Consider the following 12,810-nt stretch of genomic DNA (forward strand, 5'->3'; position numbering starts at 1 on the left):
TGGCGAATAGACGTTATTTACACGGTATCAGTCGCTTCTGTATATTTACTAGGACAATATGCCGCCGTATACACCGTATCGTATTCGATGTAGGTCTATCGCGAACCGTGTCGCCAGCATTTCTACGCTATCCTGCCATTTTTACGGGATTTCACGGCAAATCAAACGCTCCTCGATATAACGAATTTATCCTACGTTCTTTTTCGCGACGTTTATCGAAGAGACATAAAATGGGTCGTAAAAGTTAGGTCGATCGGGCTCTTTTGCTCCGCGCGAGTCGTGAAAATTGAATAACTCTTGGCCCGCGGAACGAATGGGTTGCCCCCTGGAAACGGAGACCCTGCTTCATCGACTCCATTATGAAACATCATCCACGAGGATGAGAATGCCAAGTTCCGACTTGTTCGCAACAGGTTGCACTTTTCGCGCGTCCACGCGTCCCAAAGCGATTTCCGAAAAACCACGATTCCAAAAATACCGCGCTCGATCGACGCAGCCGAGTCGGGGCGAAAACAAAGGCAGAGAAAAGAGCAAGGAGCCCGTTCGAGGCGAAGTTTCGTGGGAAAATATCGAAAAATCGGATCGCCCTTTGTCGATTCACGTTGGCCGTTACGCAACCGTGACTCGCTCTGGAATTCTCTATCGTATCGTCGAGTTAAAAAAGCGGAACGGATGTAGCGGCCGTACATACGTGGACTATGTAACGCGACAAGAATGAGGTGCGTTATTGGCACGGTTTATCCCCTGAGGCTGCGTGCACGTGTATCCATCTACCGTGGTGCACACGCGGTGAACACACGGACGCCGGTGAGGCTGCGCGCGAGCGCGTGCACTCTGTCGGCTTTGAAGTGGCTCTTGCCTTCATTCCTGGGGTGCAAGTCGACTGCTATCTCGTACACCGCCCTATCGCCATGGTCCACGGACGTCCACGGACGCGTGTCCTAAAAGCCACACGCAGGAATGAGATGAGGAGATCACCGGACCGACCTCGAGAATGCGTCAACCAAGGATCATCTCCGAACAGCTGTTAACGCGCGAGTATAATCGATATCGATATATCCCCGATTCGGATACGATGGGTGCGAACGTGCATACGCGGAAACGTGTTTATGTAAATCGAATCGCTATACCGAGTGAATCTCGCGCGGTGAATTTTCGCAAATACGCCAACGACGCAAATATCGATTTTACTCCACTTTTGCGCTCTCCTAACTGGGTTGGAAATCCTGGAGAAAATACACAGGGTTGCGTAAACACCGTAAGAAATCGCCAGTACTGAAATTTTTTGCGAAAAGACAACTGGATACCAGCGTCCGACCAATCCCTGGTCTGCACTACTTAATTTATGTCTGGCCGGAGTGCGGACTGTACTACTTAGATTATGTCTGACCAGCGCGTCAGGGAGACTTTCCGCGCAGCCGGTGAAACGGGTCTAAGAGGATTGTACTGCATAAAAAATGTGGAAATCCTAGGAAATTTTCGGAATTGCGACGTTGAAAGGGAAATATTTATTCGACGCTTAATACACGGCGAATATTCGTCTAGAAAATCACGACTCTCTTAACGCGGTTCCCAGCGATCGATGCCGAAAACTAGTTCGCGCCTAGGGTTAATTCGATTTCCGGTAGCGCCGGACGCGAATCTTCCGCCCTATCGGGCTAATAGAGGGGTTTAATTAACGACACGGGAAGAATTTAATTCTACGACCGAGGGTTTTAGCAACAATGCCGAAGGAGATCGAGTATTCGATTAAGCGACGCCAGGCCTCGCGGCACGCCTAAAGACAATGCGTGGAATTTTCCTCAAAGAAAGTTCCCTCGCTGACTGTACGTAACCGTCGCGTCGGGACAAAAGCGGCCACGATGGCTTATCTCGAGACGTTTTCCACCGTTTCTCGTCCCTTCTTCTGCCAGCCGGTACATTATCCGTCACAAGTCGCGCAAGTGCCGGCGACGAATACGAAATCCGACGGAAAGGGAATCAATGCGACGTATATGCCAGCCAGTTGCATCCATCTACGTACCTCTTTTTGGGGGAAATAAACCGATACCGATACACCCAGACATTCAACTACCATCGTGCTCGCGGGCGAAGCCGGCGCCGTCTGCCTCGAACGTTAACTCCGACACGCGTGTCTTTCGATATCGCCAAACATTTCCAGCCCGGATAATTCAACGTAGAAAGGAGATCGTTTGCGTAAACGACAGGAATTGAATGTTTCATGAAGTCATTTTGCACGCTCGACTAACGATGACTCCGTATAAAATGGCTTCCCCCATATCGCGAAAGTAGCTCCGACTCGCGAAAACGCTCCCTCGGATTTCCACCAGGATCTTTATTTATGACGAAGGCCCCGTTTCCTTTGTGCCCTCCACTCTGATTCGCATCGCAAATCTACTCGAGATATTTTCAATTTGCCTTAATTACGCGCGGGGCTCGCGATACCGACACCGAATCCCGTCCCCCGCCAAGATTTCGTACTTCCGGGATACGAAAATGTGCCAGGCTGCATAGTAACGCGATGTACGAAGTTGCGGGTACGTTACAACGCGGAGGCAAAGCGGAAGAAAGCACGAAACAATCGAAGTGCACGGGAAAGGGGATGCATCGAAGAAACGGAGGTGAAACGCGAGAGCGTTAGCATGTCCCGCGAGTTTCGTGCCGGTAATTAAAGGCTGCGAGGGAACAGCGGCGCTTCTAGACCTAGGTGCACATTTGCCCACGGTTTGATAACGTGACCGTTATGAAAAATCTGCCGTGGAGAACGGTCGAAACGCGGCTGCCCTGCGATATAACCGGGGCTGCCGTGTCGAGCCACTTCAGCACCAAGCTCAATCTCGAGGAGGCACGTGCACGCCAGCCAAGACGAAAAAACAGACATCGGGTTGCCAGCCGTAAAGCGGCAACCTGCGAGTACCAGCGATTTTTAAATCGATAGAACGCGGCAACCCTTTTATTTTTGCATTTACCCCTGAGCGATAAACTTGGCTAACTTTGGACACTCCAACTTTCCTACTTCCCGACCATGTTAAAGAGAGAAGCGCGGCGAGTCTTTACCTCGGCGTCACGCGTTGCATTTTAGGTAGAATTTTTACCAGGGTACCAGCCACGTCTCACGAGTTCGCGTCACGATACGTTCCTGCGATTCGCTGGGTACTTTAATGCGTTTCTCTGCACGCGATGGCGAGGGAACGATATTAATCCCTATGTGCCCTGCAAATTTGTAGAAATTCGCCGAATACAAATTTTATTTTGGTAATTCGGTTTGTTAAAAGAAGAAGAAGAACCTGACACGAGTTACAGTCAGAAACAGGGGAAAGTATATTGGATGAAATTTTTTAAATTGTAAAATCCGTGAGTCAGATCCGAGAGTGTCACGACCTGGGCGCTTAAGGGGTTAAAGCTACGAGTGACCGGGGTGAGAAGTGGATTCGCTACAATCCCAACGAATACAACGGCCGGACAGGGATGAAAAAGCCGTTTCGCAACGATGCGTAAACCTCGACGAGCTTGTCCGTGAAATTTTTTCCATTCGCTGGATTTATCGAGGAATTTTGCGTTTCGAGTTGTTCTCGGTGAACGAAACCATTAATTCAGGCGGGAACCGAGCTTAGGAAAAGTTAAGGAAAGAAATGGCGGCGAAATGTCCGGGACTCTTCAGTCGGAACAAAGTGATTTTTCACCTCGATAATACCAGACCGTATGTGGCACAAGACGTGCAAAAAACGGGACTACGCGAATCGTGGGAAGTTTTATCGCGTCCATCTATCTCGCGCATCGCAATATTTTTCAAATGGGAAAAATTTCGACGCTAACGATTCCTTGGGAAATAATAACGAAAAATATTTCACCGAGGAACCGAAGATTTCGCGGTTCGACAGAAAAATTGGCAAATTTCCACCGAAATGTCGAAACATCGATACGACGCGAACTTTGAACTTCCTGTTTCGCGGAAGAGGTGTACCCCGTGTGGTGAAAACAACGTGTCGCGATCTCGCGCGATATCGACGTAGATACCTGTGCCAAAATATGTAAAGGGAAGAAAGCGCAGGCGTGGCTAATAAGAATCCTCGGGGAGAAATGCAGGTTGCGACACATTACGCAAGAGATGGGCACCAACTGGTTGATACGCCCGGTACGCGAAACCCTTTCTTCCCTATTTCACGCAGAGTGGGCGGCCTGTTGAAAACAATGGGCGAAAGAATCGTCTGGCTATAATGCACGAGCGTAGTACCAGACGGGACTGACAAGTACCGGCACGCTAATATAGAAGGAACAATGCGACATCGGCGGGAGAGAGAGTTTTCCAGGGCTCTTGAAACAATTAACGGCACCGCCGTTAATCTCCGCGCTCGACCCTCTATTGCGTCAATCCACGCCAGATTCGCGGGGATTTAAAAAGTTTCCGAATCAATCGAATCGCGCACCCAACGTCGATCGGTTAGCCGGGCTAATTTCCAACGGTCGGCTGGATCAACGAGTCGCCAATTAACAGTTGCAATTACCGTTCGGGCAAGTATCGCGGCATCGGCAATAACGAAACACAACTACCCCGTTTCTTATCGCTGTGAACGAATGTAGCGTTCTTCCATATCGAATTAACGAAGACCGAATCGACGCGTGGGTATAACGAAGCTTCGATTTTTCGAGAAGAACCAAAGTTTCTTATCGCTGTGAACGAATGTAGCGTTCTTCCATATGGAATTAACGAAGACCGAATCGACGCGTGGGTATAACGAAGCTTCGATTTTTCGAGAAGAACCAAGAACTACAGGAAGCGTTCCCGCGGAGTTTTCTAGGTTAGATATCAGAGTGGAATGCCTCGATATCCGATCGGCGAGCTTCGAATCAGCCTGTATAATATAAAACGAAAGACAAATGGAGGATTTCATAAGAAGTTCGCTGACAATGGGATTCCTTTGCACGCGATCCATTCAATCAGACGTAAGAAACGATTGGGAAGGACGGCCTAGAGCAAGATACTCGGTATAATAAGTAGCTGTCCCGTGGAACAGATGGTTCAATTTATTACAGGCTTTGGCCGAGCAATCAAGGCCGATAATTAAACTCCTGAATTTCGCCGGAGACCTGAAAAGTGCTTGGCAAGCAGTGGCCGTGCTCCGCTATCAATTACGACGGCAAAAACTTATTAAGGTCGTCGGGTATCGATACGGATATCGATCTTCCGCGGTGACGATATCCTCGTCTCGCCAAATTCCGCGACACGCTTCGAACCGGACGGACGTTTCGCGTTATCCGGATAAATCTCGCGACTTCGCGCTTTATGCACGAGAAACGTCAACGAGCTATCGCCTAACCTAATAAATGGTCGCGTTAAACTCGCACGTACGAGGAAGATGACGAAGAATAACAAGGTGCGAATACCCGCGTAATTGGAATTAAATCGAAGCGGCGGGTATTAAATGGGAAACGCGAAATAAAAATTCGGCCCGTTAAAAAGTGTCGAAATAGAAGGGAAAAAGAAACCAGCTTACCTTTACCGTGCACTTGCTGCCTATTCGTGTCCGCGCGAAGCGCTTCCGCGGTGTGCACCAGCTCGTCCAGCTGCGGCTTTTTCTGCCCCAGCTCTCGCAGGACATCCTGTGCAAACCAGAAATTCGGGGATTAATACAGCCATTAAAACGGTCAGATCACCTACGCGTCGTATCCATTTAAAAACCGGCGAGGAATAAAAATCCGTGGCACGATCTTCGCGAGGTTTAGCTCGTTCCTTTCATAACCCGCGAATATCTCGTCCTCGGCTTTTTTAAATAAAACCAGGGCCAACGTGCTACGCGAAACGCGACAAATTAACGCTAATCCTTAATCCGGAAAAAGGAGGGAAAACAGGGGAAAGAGGGAACACAGCGTTGCTCGTGAATAATAAAAATTACCCGAGCATCTCCGATCGAGTCGCAGCGACCGGTTTCCTATTCTAAATGGTAAAACACTTTTCTCCGCCTTATCCGACCGACGAGAAAAATTATTCAGAAATTTCCGCGAAGCGTAAACGTCCCCATCAAACGTTCCGCGAAAGCCTGGGGTCGATCACCTGTTTCTGCCTGTTCGTTGTAGCTGCTTTCTGCTACACGGGCCTATCGATCGGTCGTAGGCATTCTAGAAACCGAGCTACCATTTTCGCAGTCCATTGTTACAAGCACGGGGGCTCCGGCTTTTTGAAAACCTCATTAGCATATTGCGGACGAAACACGTATTATCATCCGGTTCCGTCAGCGCGTGTAATTATACCGTGTAATAAAATCACGCGAAACGGCAACTAATTAAAACTTCTCGCTTTATATTCGGCGGGTACGAATGTAAATGGCTTACTGACACCGTTGTCGCTTCCCAAAGCGAGAGCATAAACATCGCGCGTTGATAAGCGAACGCTCGAGCCCCGAAATCGAAAAACGATTCGACGAGTTGGAAATTTACCACTGTCTATTCCCTGCCACTATTTCGGAATACAGCTAATGGGTCTAGAACTTGTTCGCAACTCGTAGGATACTCTTTGCACTTACGTAAAACACGATTTTTAAATTCTAACACGCTGTCCTACCATTTATGTTCCGATGCCTAACGCCATAGTCGAGAGGAAGGTCGGTCACGCGTCGAGCCATTTCGTCCGAACACGGCGAAGAATAACACGTAACTGAGACAGGAAAACATCTGCGAAAATTAACCAAGAACTGGTTCGAGCCAGTCCAAGTCTGACGATGTTTACATCGAGCCTATCTACGAGCCACGTTTCTTACTATTATTTTGCTCGAATTCCTTACCGCGAGCCTCGCGCAGTATTATTGTAGACGAAGGGGACAAATTGGTTCAATGTTAACGAAACTAGCTTTACCTCGCAATAGAAATTAAACAAAATTTTATAAGGTATTAAAAGGTACCGTTCCGCTGTTCCGAGGATGGCAATTTTGACACACGCGATAACGAAGTTGGTGACAATGACAGTACTTTATGTACATATATGTAGGATGCTAGAGTTTGAGAGCGAATGCAAGGGAACAACACTTGGGCCTACCTGGTTGATGATGGATTAACCCTTTGCACTCGACGACTTTCTCATTACAGAAAAATAGTAATTCGAAGACTTTCTGTCATAGAGTCGACGATATTTTTAAAATGGTAAATGAAAAATCATATGCAAATTAAGACGCAGAATTATTTTTCTTCGACATTCTACACATCGTTCGGTAATTTTAAATTTGATATATTAATTAACGTCGATCTTTAGAATCTGATTAAATGTTGACTGAGAGTCACTTCTCGAGTGCAAAGGGTTAATGATCAGGTTAATATCTGGAGTACGCGTGAAAGGACAAATGAACGAGTGCAAAGGGATATGCACGGATGGGATATTTATGAGGATTCGAGAAAGAAAGTCTGCGTGTGAAAAAAAAAGAGACTGCTAAGTTTAAATAAGGGTGTAAAGGCTGTTTTAAGATAGTCCTTTAGGGAGTTTTTAGTGGGAATTAAAGTAGGAGTGTCATAGAGTAGTTATCAGTCTATGGGGGGTCCTCCGACAGTGTTGTTGCTATCGGCCTGTTGCAGACATCCTCGACGTAGAGGCGGTGCTAGAAGGGATGAAAGGGAAAGGAAGGGATGCGTTTCATCTTGGACCTGTTAGTGGACTCATCGGTAAGGCTACCTAGCAGATCCTGCCTTAGACGGAGATACTACTGATATATAGAAAACAGAGGGTTTTTACTTGGGAGGACTTGCGAGAAAATCCTCGAACCTCCTTCAAATAGGAATCCATCTATCGACGAGAGTGAGAATAATGCCGCTACAAGTCTAGTCTTTTAGTCTATACTTTATACCTAGTCTCGTTCAACTCGCAATAAATATATATTCTCGAATAAAATAACATCCCTTATTCTTTACATTTGCCAATCAAACAGTATCCCTGTAACAGTATAACTAGTTTCTGCTAAACCGTGTCTGACCAACGGTGATCCCATTCCACTTAAAAAACGCTTGATCAGTTGCATGCGTGTTCCGATTAAAAATGCCTGATCAATGGCTGACCTGTTCTACTTAAACCGCGTAAGCGAGTCACGACGCCCACGTCCTCGAGTGTCGCGTTCGAGGGAAAATGTTTGCGGAAGCAGAGGTACCCTGTGGATTACGAAAACAATAACCGTGTTAAGTCTCGCTAATCCGGCAACGGGCCGAGGTAAAAGGACCAAGCCGAACGACTGGCTCCTTCGCGCCCGACTACACCGAATCCTAATCCCATTCTCGCCTTTTCGCCTAACGATCGAATTAATTTTCCTACGGTCGACTAACCGTGAAGCGTTCGAACCACCCCCCTCGTACGCTTCCATCGTTTCCCGAAAGAGGAGCCGCTCGTTTAACGTAACCGTGAACCACGCGATCCGACCACGGAAATTCGAACTATGGCTGGTATTATATCCGCGGAAAGACGGAAATCGAGGCGCTGGTTCGTTCGATCGGGGAAAAATTGTTAGCTCGTCCAATCGAGAGACATCGTCCGCGCTGTATTGTAAAATTCGGTTATAAAATCGTCGACGGAGACGGTTTAAACGACGATCGATATATCGGATATCTTAATGGTCCCCGGGGAGGGCGCTTTTTATTACCGGACAGCCTCGTCCAAGCTCGTCCGGCGCTGAAGCGACTCGCTGTCGACTACGTGTCGTCGAATTAGCCAGATTTGGTCCGAGCCTGGCCGGATTACCCGGTTGATCTTGGTAATCCGTTTTCTTTTTCCGCGTCGCTCGCACTTTTAGCTCCGTATCGGACTGATAGCGCGCAACTTTCCACCCCCGTGCTCTCGAGGCTCCGCGTGAGCCATAGTTTCCAACGAAACATCCACCGATCTCTCTCCCTCTCTCTCTCTATCTTGCCTCGACGCGGTCTATTCTTAGGAGGATTCGATCTTCCGCTTTTAATCCCAGCCTCGCGAGGCCACACACGAACCGGGCTATTTATAAGCGGCTCGTGTAATCGATCGTGCGTTACTTCCGTGTCACCGGCGGCATGGAAAGCTCGCCGCGTATACGGGGAAAGCAGGGTCGAAGAAGGCACGACGAGGCGAGGCACGAAAATATGGAAACGACCAGACGTCCGATATAATGTATGGTGATGCATCGCGTCGTTATGTAAATACAAAGTTAAAGACGAGAGTGTTCCGCGTGGACGTCGGATAATGGCGGCTTCGTCATGCGTGAAACGAACTCCGCTAATGCCACGTGAAAATGCAGCGGGATTTATGGGACGAGTGGCGGCGAAGAGAGCGGCGACAAGGACGTGCGCGCGTGTGAATTTTCCGCGGACGTACTTTGCATACGTTACGAAGCAACACCGTTGTTGCGCAACACCGATCCAGAGTACGAGTTGGGCGTTCGACGTGAAGCAGCGAATTCGAGGAAGCTCGTACTCTCGTGGTTCATTCGTAAATCTGCGAGACACGGTGTTTTCAAGTTACAGTGAATTTCCGAGATTCCGGACAGGAGCTTTTTCTCGCGAGATCGTGGAGAGGAAAAGGAACCTGGAAACTGGCGCGAAGCACGCGTGGATAGTTGGGAAACCGATACGTCACTCGAGGGTGCTCTCAGGAACGCGACGCGCCGAATAGCGCATTCGTCACGCCGGTCCTCGTTAATCGCGTTTAATCCCGTTTAATCCCGTTTAATCCCGTTTAATCCCGTGCGATATCCTTCGATTCTTCGGCGAACAAAGGAGACATCGATGGCGCTGGCTCGAGAGGGTCGCCGCGGACGTACGACGCGTTAACCGAGCACTACGCTCCAATTGGTCGAAAAGGCCGCGCAGCCAGTAGGTTGTCGCGACCTCGTCTGAACGTCGTAACCGATGGAAAACCCGTAGGATTTGGTCCCGTTGAAACAGGAGCCACGGGAATTTCAATAGATACCCGGTGGCCTCGAACATCCCGAATGTTATCGTTCGCGCTGGAAAAGTGATATCCAGAGCGTCTCCTGTCGCGTCCATTTTAATCCGCTCAGTCAACGGACTGGCTGCGCTTTCAGCTACGCTTTTTTTCTATATTTTATTCCCTCTTCTCCTGCACACCGCCTCCACTCCTTTTTTCAGCGTTTCGCGTTACGGCCGATGCGACGCGAGCGTAATCTTAACTAATGTTCGCGAAACGAGGGGAAAGAGGAGCGGAAAGGCAGAAAATTGCGTAATCCGCTCTTCGACATCGACGATTCCGCGCGGAATCGGATTCACCGCGCTCTCTTTCTCCGCTTTCAACGACGAGGACTATCGTTCATCCTTGACACGATGAAACCCTTTTCGCTTGGCGTTATTACCCCGTGCTAAGTCGATGCGACTGCGAAAAGTCAGCGGGGCCGACACACGTCTAATCGCGTTTCCCTAACCCGCGTCGGGTAATCAACACGCGCGCGACCAACTCGGTTAAATCCTGGGAAATTTCGCTTTCGTCGCGATAACGTAGCCTGCTCGACGCGCGGATAAAACGCGAGTCGACGTGCGATAATGTTTGACGAACGGCTAGAAACCGTGTTTCTCGGATCGTGCCGCGCTCTCCTCGGTCTCTTGATATCCGACCTCGTGATCTCGTTATTCGTCTATGCAAATGAAAACCGGCGATGCCGCGATTTTAACAACGCAAACAACGTCCGCGTTGACTTGGCGGACACGATTAAGTCCTCGGCGGCCGCAACAGTGCGCTCTGCATCGATTTTCCGCTCGCCGGCCGACCAACTCTCGCTCGCGTATTCGTTCTTTCGCTAGCTCGTGCTCGCCGTTTACCGTCGCGCTCGTCCTGCCCGCTGTCAGACACAGTTCCGGAACCACGCTTCCATTCGAGACAACGCGAAACTAGATCGCCGTTATTCTCTCTGCCGCCCTCTCGGGGTCGTAATAAATAAAACAGGCTGCAAGAGGGTGCATCGACGAGGTAACAGCGATCTCCTAACGATCCTCTCTCGGAAACTCGAGTTCCGCTCGAATAATCACGCTGTGCAAAGCCGACGTTCGCGTCTTTTCCTCGAATCCAATTAAAAGGTAATTGAAAGGCGGTGGATGGGCGACTGGATGGGTCGGAGTGGATGCTGTCTTATCGCGAACGGGGCCGCGCTTTTATTCCCCCTTTCTCCGTTACCCTGCGCAAAGAATGCGCTGCACCCGACGGACGAAAGATAAATTGCCGGTTAAAGTCACCCTCGTCGCCTCGAATAACTTTTCCAGCTATGAAATATTCCCTCATAAGCGACGCGACGCGTCTTACGCCTGCTCTCGTAATACCGTTCATTACCGCCGCGCACGGCAAGCTAACCGTTCCCAGCTACGAAGACTTGCTCGATAGGCTCATGCATTATTCGCCGCGACGCCCTCGAAAAACGCGTATATACGGTACCCATGATTTCTCGTTACAGCGCGACCACGATTCCGAATCCAGGCAACGTGATGCTCGAAAAATCTCGTCGAGCGTCGTTTCCTCGTAACCTCGGCAATGCCGAGAAGCCCTCTTACGATCTCGTCAGACTCGCACGAGTGGTCCGTCGGTTTAATCGCAGAGCTGTACTACTGGACCGAGATAGACGGCGAGATAATTTCGTCTTTACGAGAGTGATTTTCGTTCGATCGGACACGTTGAACCGTTTTCGAGGAAAACATCAAGAAATAGCTACGTCAAGATCTCGAGCAAACAGACGACGCATCGCTGTCGGTGACACGTAGGTCTGTCAGAGGAAATTGAAATAGGGACGTTCGCGAGACATTCCGTCGTTCCGCGGTATGAATTATGCGAACACCGCGAACACCGCGAACACGAAGCTTAGCCAACGTCGATCAATCAACGCTCGGCTACTAATTTTTAATAAAGGGCAACCAACGCGGTGCATTCGGTGGCGAGAAACGACGTTGCCCGCGTTAATGGAAACGCGATGCAACGGAGAAGGAACAGCCGTCGTGTATGGTCTCGTCAGCGAAAACCGGACGTAACGATATTAACGAACACGCCGTTCCGATCTCCGGAATCTCGTGGAAAGCCCCGGGTCCTTTCACCGACGGAATCCAACGGGTCGTTTACGGAGACGGGCATCAGGGAGACGGAATTTCGGGATCACGGAGAGTCACGGTTCGATAACCGCGATGATCGAGATTCAACGGGAGCGACGAGTCGCTTCATACCGCGCTTACAGTTTCAACGAAAACTCAGTGGTTTTTGACTTTCTCGCGACGCGAGAAATCCTAGAAATCCCGGGCAGGTCGAGAGATTAGGTGCCGATCAACGTCGAATCCTGTTTCGTCGTTTAACCCGTATAAAAAGGAGGAATAAAAAAGGACGGTAGGAGCTAGGTCGGTAACCGCGACAGAGGGGCTCAAGGGCTTACGGATTGATCGATAATTAATGCGGGTCGGGCGTGAATTACCATGACCAGAGGGGAAACGTACGAGGCGGCCTGTTACCGTCGCAGTTTCGCCCGCTGCCGGAACTAACGATCGCGAAGTTGCGAGAATAACGAGACGCGGGTCTGCACTGAGAAGTAAGAAAGTTACACCGCAGGATACGGGGCAGCGAAAAAGCGGCAACGCTCGTCTACTCGTAGACTTTTACGACGACCTACCAGAGAAAGAGGACGAAAAGGCTCGAGTGGTTGGAAGAAAGAAGCTCAGACAGAGGGAGACAGAGAGAGAGAGAGAGAGAGAGCGAGGGTGGAAACGAGGGTTGAAGCGAGGGAGGCGGTCGAAGAGTGGGAAAAGAAAGAGGAATTACGGCGCAACAAAGGATATCCTTCTAACCTAGACCTAACGTCTTCTCGTGTGGGGGGGGGGGGGGGGGGGGGG

The 12,810-nt window shown here is 49.6% G+C and overlaps 1 protein-coding gene across 1 annotated transcript in view; it reads right to left on the reverse strand.

Moving 5' to 3' along the window:
• The window catches only part of LOC108545796 (dystrophin, isoforms A/C/F/G/H), a 460,097-nt gene that overhangs the window by 356,373 nt on the left and 90,914 nt on the right, over positions 1-12,810 (reverse strand). Inside the window, exon 36 of the mRNA XM_017897579.1 lies at positions 5,496-5,601. Within this exon, the coding sequence (XP_017753068.1) occupies positions 5,496-5,601 (106 nt within the window). The remainder of the gene's footprint in view (positions 1-5,495; positions 5,602-12,810) is intronic.

Source organism: Eufriesea mexicana, unplaced genomic scaffold (assembly GCF_001483705.2).
Source record: "Eufriesea mexicana isolate 0111107269 unplaced genomic scaffold, ASM148370v2 scaffold549, whole genome shotgun sequence".
Classification (NCBI taxonomy): Eukaryota; Metazoa; Arthropoda; class Insecta; order Hymenoptera; family Apidae; genus Eufriesea; species Eufriesea mexicana.